Consider the following 7,500-nt stretch of genomic DNA (forward strand, 5'->3'; position numbering starts at 1 on the left):
GCTTTGGTTAAAAAGTGTTTGCCAAATGCATTGTAATGTAATGTGTTGTGATCATGCAGTGATGCTGTGGGAGATGGTGATAGGTGATAGGGATGGTGATGCATGGATGTCATGTTCTTACGGTGATGAATGGATGTCACGTTGTCATGGTGATGAATCATGTTGTTATGGTGATGCATGGATGTAATGTTGTCATGGTGATGTGTAGAGTGCTGTTGTGGAGATATAGTGATTTGACCATGTCATTGCCAGCAGTCAGGGTCATGGACATGCCAGGGTTGGTGTGTGGGTATACCAGTGGGTGTGCCAGTGTGGGTATGTCAGTGTGGGTATGTCAGCCCTGGTGTTAATGCCAGTATTGGCATAGTATAGTGTACATTACAGTTATCAGAATGTAGTCATTTACAAATATGGCAGATGTGACATAACATGTTTCAGTAGTAGAATCTGGTGTAATGTAGAGTGGAGTAGTGAACTCAGTCGCGCTAGCATGGGGTGAGAGATGAGATGAATGAAGTCGTAGAGTAATGTACTTTGTGTTTTAGTAGAGTAGAATAGTAGAATAGTAATTTCTCAGTTCTCAGTTATGCTAGCTTGAGTGTAGAGATGCAATAAGATGAGTAGAATAGAGCATTAGAGTAGAATAGAGTACTCTAGTGCAGTAGTAGAGTAGAGCAGTAGAATAGAATAGAATAATGTAGAGTAGTAAGTAACCTCAGTCATGCTGGTGTGAGCGTTGAGGTGAGTAGAGTGGACCTGTGCTCAATTCAATACCAATGTAACAATTCTAATGGGGCCATTTTGATAGTTGTGGTGATGAAGAATTTGTAGAGTTGATGCCAATGCAGTGTAGAGTACAATAGAGTGTAGAGATGGGTAGAGTAGAGTACAGTGGAGTGTAGAATAGTAGAGTAAAGTAAAGTAGAGTTGATTCCTGTGTAACGGAGGGCAACCAGCAGAGTGTGGCGTAGAGCGTTAGTAAACCTCCCTCCCGAAGCTTCATACAGTATTGGTAGTGCTGAGCTATCAGACTGATCCTTTATCTCAGCGGTATCATCAGAGAGAGTAGACAGAGGTTCCATTGGCCCATTGTTTCCGGGTTCTATTATTGCAAGGGGGAGGGGGGGGATGTAATCCCCCTTTAGGCAGACCTAGGCAGACCTAAGGACTGTTCTATTCAATGCTAGGAGTATTATGACACGCCCCTTTAGGCAGACCGGAACCTGGTCATGTTAGGTGCCCATAGCAACCTATTATGTTGGCATATCTCTATGTACTTAAAGAATCTTTGGTATCATGCTGTGCCTCCCATACCTGAACTGAAGAGTTGGCTAGGAGATGGCAAGTTCGAGACCCAACGGGCGGACCGCGCAGGAACACTTCAGTTACACCAGAGTAGAGTAGAGTAGAGTAAAGTGTAGAGTGTAGACCAGTGAAGGGGTGAGGATGGGAGAGTTGATGCTAGTGTACTCATGTGGCCATAGTTGGGTAAAAGTACATTTCCTTTCTTATAAGGGGTAGATCTGTTGTTGTGTTGCTTTAATATAGGCTGCTACACTACCCATGATGCACTAGGCCAGGGGTTCCCAAACTTAACCATGGTAAGGCCCCCTAACAGTAGATCTCAGCTCCCTAATATGAAAAGTATGAAACCTTAAGCCTATACGCCATTTTTTTTTCCAGACACCACCCTTCACATCTTGATGTAGTTGCCACATTCCCCAGTAAACAAATTTGATTGCGTTTTAGTTTACTCAACTTTATTGAAGTATTCATTTTATTTTGCTAATTTTGTCTCTAATTTGCCACGACCCCCCTAGCACACCCTGGAACCCCCCAACCAGGGGTCCCCGGCCCCCACTTTGAAATCCACTGCACTAGGCAATAGGGTTACTTTGGAGACCATGTCCTCAGATAGGGAGTTCTTGAGTAAAGTTTGGGCATAAACCCACAATCACTGTGTGTGACGTGTCATATAAATGTGCTACGCGGCACAGCATAGACTTGGTGCCAATGCTCTCTGGGGCCATTTTGAAAGTGTTGCCCCCTCCAAAGGTTAAGCAGTTTATGAAGCCTTTATACAGCTTTAACACACACACACACACACACACACACACACACACACACACACACACACACACACACACACACACACATTTACACATACACACTTTATTCAGGTTTAGCGCACCAGTTTTGGCCAAAATCCTAAACGCCCGCTTCCTCCGGGGATGTGCTGCTTAAACACACATGCGTGACAGACAAACTCACGTACAGCCGGAGAAGTGTATGTGTGTGTGTGTGTGTGTGTGTGTGTCTGTGTGTGTGTTCGTGTGCGTGTGCGTGTGCGTGAGCGTGTGTACAGCCGGCTGCAGAACTGCAGTCCTGTGGCGTTGTGTGGTAGGCGGACACATGGGGAAATGTGAGTGTGAGAAATAAAAAGACAGAGTGCTAAAGATACAGTCTGGGACAAGGTGTGTGTGTATATGTGTGCGTGTCTCTTTTGTATAATGTGAGTCTCTTTGTTTAATGTAGTGTGTGTGTGTGTGTGTGTAAGTGAGAGAGAGAGAGAGAGAGAGCGAGAGAGAGAAAGAGTGTGTGTGCGTGTGCGCGTGTGCGTCTGCGCGTGTGCGTCTGCGCGTGTGCGTCTGCGTTATCAGCGATTGTATGCTGCTAGTCCTTAACTGTGTGTTTTTACGTGTCTGTGTGTGTGTGTGTGTGTGTGTGTGTGTGTGTGTGTGTGTGTGTGTGTGTGTGTGTGTGTGTGTGTGTGTGTGTGTGTGTGTGTGTGTGTGTGTGTGTGTGTGTGTTTGCGGTTGAGTTTGGCTGTTTCAGTCATATGATGTATAAACTGCATTAGTGTTGCGGACGCAACTGAGCGCGTGCGAGATCTGATTAGTCCACAAAGCCTGCTCTGTGTGTGTGTGTGTGTGTGTCTGGGTGTGTGTGTGTGTGCGGCGCGCATGTGCAATTGTATGCGTCTGCTCTGGAAATATCTTGTGACCCAACTGTAACAAACTTACAGTCCCACAGAAGAAACCAAACCAAACCAATCCCATACCTGGTGTGTGTGTGTGTGTGTGTGTGTGTGTGTGTGTGTGTGTGTGTGTGTGTGTGTGTGTGTGTGTGTCTGTGTGTGTGTGTGTCTGTGTCTGTGTCTGTGTCTGTGTCTGTGTCTGTGTCTGTGTCTGTGTCTGTGTCTGTGTGTGTGTGTGTGTGTGTGTGTGTGTGTGTGTGTGTGTGTGTGTGTCTGTGTGTGTGTGTGTGTGTGTGTGTCTGCTTGTTGTTCAAGTTAGATCTGCCCTGTGGGGACTGCGATTCTCTGTTGTGAATAACACTGATTGTGGAAAAAAGGCTAAGTAGCGCTCAACAGCTGAAGGGTAGCCCAGTAGCAACAGCCCAATACAGAACCTCTCTCTCTCTCTCTCTCTCTCTCTCTCTCTCTCTCTCTCTCTCTCTCTCTCTCTCTCTCTCTCTCTCTCTCTCTCTCTCTCTCTCTCTCTGCCATAATATTCAGCATATTAATCAGGAGAAGTATGTACAGTATCCTATTATATATGATTATTATTATGCCGTGCAGTACAGTATCGTATTATACACTGTATATGGTTATTATTATTATTATACTTCTTATATCCTGAAACGGGTTGACCCACAACCCGAGCCATAATCAGCTCAACATTTAACAAACTCTATACTCTGAATATGGAGTGCAATGGGAGACATTGTGGACATTGTTCATGTTTTTGATCATTTCAAGTGTGTGTGTGTGTGTGTGTGTGTGTGTGTGTGTGTGTGTGTGTGTGTGTGTGTGTGTGTGTGTGTGTGTGTGTGTGTGTGTGTGTGTGTTCGTGTGTGTGTTCGTGTGTGTGTTCGTGTGTGTGTGTGTGTGTACTCTGCCTAGTCCTTAACTGTCTTTTTACTTTTCTTCTTTTCCCCTGTGTGTTTGTTGAGTTTAGCCAGACTAAGTCCTCGATTCATCTGTGTCCGACAAAACTGACAGACACACAGCTAGTTATACGAACACACAGCTAGTTATACGAACACACAGCTAGTTATATGAACACACAGCTAGTTATACAGACACACAGCTAGTTATACTGGCATTAGCTAATTATACAGACACACGGCTAGTTAAACAGACACACAGCTAGTTATAAGTAATAATAATAATAATAATAATAATAATAATAATAATAATAATACCTTCGTTTTATATAGAGCCTTTCAAAACACCCAAGGTCGCTTTACATAGTATCAGTTTAAGTGTGTGTAGGTGTGTGCTTGTGGACACTAGAAGTCAAAGGCCTCCAAAAAGAGATGGGTGTTAAGGTGTTGTTTAAAGATGACCAGTGAAGAGGCATTTTGAATGTGGCTGGGAAGGTCATTCCAGCTCTGTCACTGGTGGCCTTGAGTCTAGTGCGGGGGATGACCAGCTCTCCCTTGGAGAAGGACCACACAGTGATCTTGAGGGGTCATAGGAGTGGAGGAGGTCAGAAAGGTAGTGGGGTACCAGACCATTGAGGGACTTGAAGGTGAGGAGGAGGACTTTGTAGATGATCCGAGATTTGACGGGGAGCCAGTGTAGCTGTCTGAGTAGCTATACTGACACATAGCTAGTTATACAGACACAAGGGGCACTGAAGCCCAAGCCTCTGAGCTATGAAAAGAAACACTTCATTACTGGAGTGCATTTCTGGAAAGCGAAGTTGCTAACTATGTTTGCTACTTTGTTGGTTGCAATGCAATTTCCCATTGGCAACTACCGAAGTTGCTAACTGCTAACAACTACGCTTTCCAGAAATGCACCCCTGGTCTATATTTGTGTTCTGATATTGTGTTACAAAATTGCACTTTGAACTCCTGTATTTTCCGTATCGCCATGAAGGGGGCCCTTTCTTGTTCTCTGGCCCTGGGGCCCATGGAGTCATAATCCGTCCCTGGACATGTACGTAGCCAATTCTATGTGGCCAGCGATGGCCTACTGATCGCTGACCAACGACCATTTTCTTTCTACTTTATTGTGGTGTTTTGCTGTTCAGCATCTGGACGATATTCATCCTCGGAGTCCCGCTGTGGAGATCCTATATGACATAAGCATTAGCCAGACATAAACTACAAGACCACCCCAACTGTGTTTCAAAAACAACAATGTGTGCTAGTTATAATGACACACAGCTAGTCTTACACGGCCAGTTATAGGCCTACTGATAGAGAACATTTCCTAGTAGGCCTATGTTGAAAGTTCAACACCAGGGGCCTAGAGCCTACTAAGAAGCTGGTTCAGGAGTAAATAAGGTTAGGTTAAGAGGTAAATCATCTAATAAAAGAGCATGAAGTCCTCATTTTCTAAAGAAACCAGCGTCTTAGTACAGGCCCCATGACAATATTCATCCTCACACTGTGGAGATCCTACGATGTTAGCATCAGCGTTATTTTACATTAGCTGGTTAACCTCAGATATAAGAATGCCGCACACTCTGCTCCATGTTTTAATGGTGAAGTGACGTTTCGGCCGTCTGGCCTTCTTCAAACTTGTACATTTATATGCTCAGGAAGCCAGCACCTCAAGAAAGACTTTATTGGTGTGCGATACCTCTTTTTTTCTAAAGTAACCTCAGATATAAACCATGACACATGCTCCACCCCAACTGTGTTCAAGTCAAGATTGTGTGTGTGTGTGCGTGTGTGTGTGTGTGTGTGTGTGTGTGTGTGTGTGTGTGTGTATACATATGCGTGTACATTTGAACATTTGTACATGTGTACATGTGTACATTTGTATGTGTGTGTGTGTGTGTGTGTAGGTGGGGTGTTGAGCCAGACCACTCCCACGGCCCCACCCACGACCACACCCACAGCTCCGCCCACAGCTCTGCCTACAGCTCCTCCCACTTCACCACCCATGATGCTCAGCAGCAGCAGCAGCAGTCCTACAATTCCCAGCAGCACTACGCCACCCGGATGCTCCGCCCTCAACACTTCCTCCTGCGAGGCCTGCATGCCCGGTTCATACTCCGATAACGGTGAGGTGGTGTGTGTGTGTGTGTGTGTGTGTGTGTGTGTGTGTGTGTGTGTGTGTGTGTGTGTGTGTGTGTGTGTGTGTGTGTGTGTGTGTGTGTAAGCCTGTAGGCCCGGGTCACACATGACAAGACAGGAGGTTGAGACCGGGGGGGTCAGTAAAGGAATTGAACCTGGTTCGCCGGCATAACGTAACGGTATTGCGTCTTAGCTCGTTGAGCCTGTGTGTGTGTCTGTGTGTGTCTGTGTGTCTGTGTGTCTGTGTGTCTGTGTGTGTGTGTGTGTGTCTGTGTGTGTCTGTGTGTCTGTGTGTCTGTGTGTCTGTGTGTCGTTGTGTCTGTGTGTGTGTAAGCCTGTATGCCTGGCTCATACTCCGATGCTGGTGTCAGATAAGGCACGCGTGTGTGTGTGCGCCGATCATACTCGGATAACAGTGAGATTGTGTGTGTGTGTGTGTGTGTAAGCCTGTATTATTAAGAATTATGTAAATCCCGTATTTATTGGTATGGGAATGAGACGATGCTAGGCTTTGCATGATGCATGCACGACTCACATCCACAGTCGGACTTTGCAACCTGCAACCTGCACCATGTAACACACGTCAAGATTAAAAAATGCAGCGGAGGCGTTTTGCTACACATGTTCATCACAATGCATCAACTATGTACTGTAGATTTCTGAATAACAGGCTAACTCTGTCCAGTCAGAGTCCAAACTTCAGCTGTGTTGCCAAGATATTAGCTGTAATTAGCCCAGGGATTCTTGACAGATGGGATCAAATGCATTTTGAAAACTTGATTTTGAAAATGCACAATACATTGATTATGGTTATACATTCAGGTAGATAATGATGTGTAATTTTTAGCCATGTGAAAATACAGGCTCCAAAAAAAGAAATGTTTAACAAATGAACATGTTTATCATCACAATTTGATTTCCGTCAATTCCGTCAGACACAAGAAAAGTACATAATTAAATTATTATAATAGTCCAACAACAATCTTAAGTTGTATTGTAATGTTACTTAGTTACTCTGATGTATAATAATATGTAATATACAGTATATACTTACATTTTAATTTAAGACTGTTATTAATACACAGAGTTAAACAAATGGCCATTTTCAAACTTTTATTTTGCAACCATGAGGAAAACACCTGAAGTGGTTAAGATACATGATGGTATAGATCAGATGACCATTTATTGCCTAAATAAAAAAATGACGAAAGAATTAGCTTTTCTCCCAAAATATTACAAAAACACCTGAAAGTGCTGAGAAAAATCTTAAGGAGTTGACAAAAAACTGACTGAGTTGACAAACTGATCGGATTTCTCTAGTTTCTAGTATCTAGTTTATTTACATTTGACCATTGACCATTTTGGTCATTCTTAATGGAGCACTCCTGCCAATTTCAATATCTGTTGTATTGGTCACGCTACTCATGACTTGTCAGGACCCAGTGATGCTGCATTTTTTGGCTC

General features: G+C 44.1%; 1 protein-coding gene across 1 annotated transcript in view; it reads left to right on the plus strand.

The window, feature by feature from the left end:
* The window catches only part of si:dkey-21a6.5 (multiple epidermal growth factor-like domains protein 9), a 23,713-nt gene that overhangs the window by 2,920 nt on the left and 13,293 nt on the right, over nt 1-7,500 (plus strand). The window contains exon 2 of the mRNA XM_063184669.1: nt 5,805-6,023. Coding sequence (XP_063040739.1) covers nt 5,805-6,023 — 219 coding nt within the window. The remainder of the gene's footprint in view (nt 1-5,804; nt 6,024-7,500) is intronic.

Source organism: Engraulis encrasicolus, chromosome 19 (assembly GCF_034702125.1).
Source record: "Engraulis encrasicolus isolate BLACKSEA-1 chromosome 19, IST_EnEncr_1.0, whole genome shotgun sequence".
NCBI classification, from domain to species: domain Eukaryota; kingdom Metazoa; phylum Chordata; class Actinopteri; order Clupeiformes; family Engraulidae; genus Engraulis; species Engraulis encrasicolus.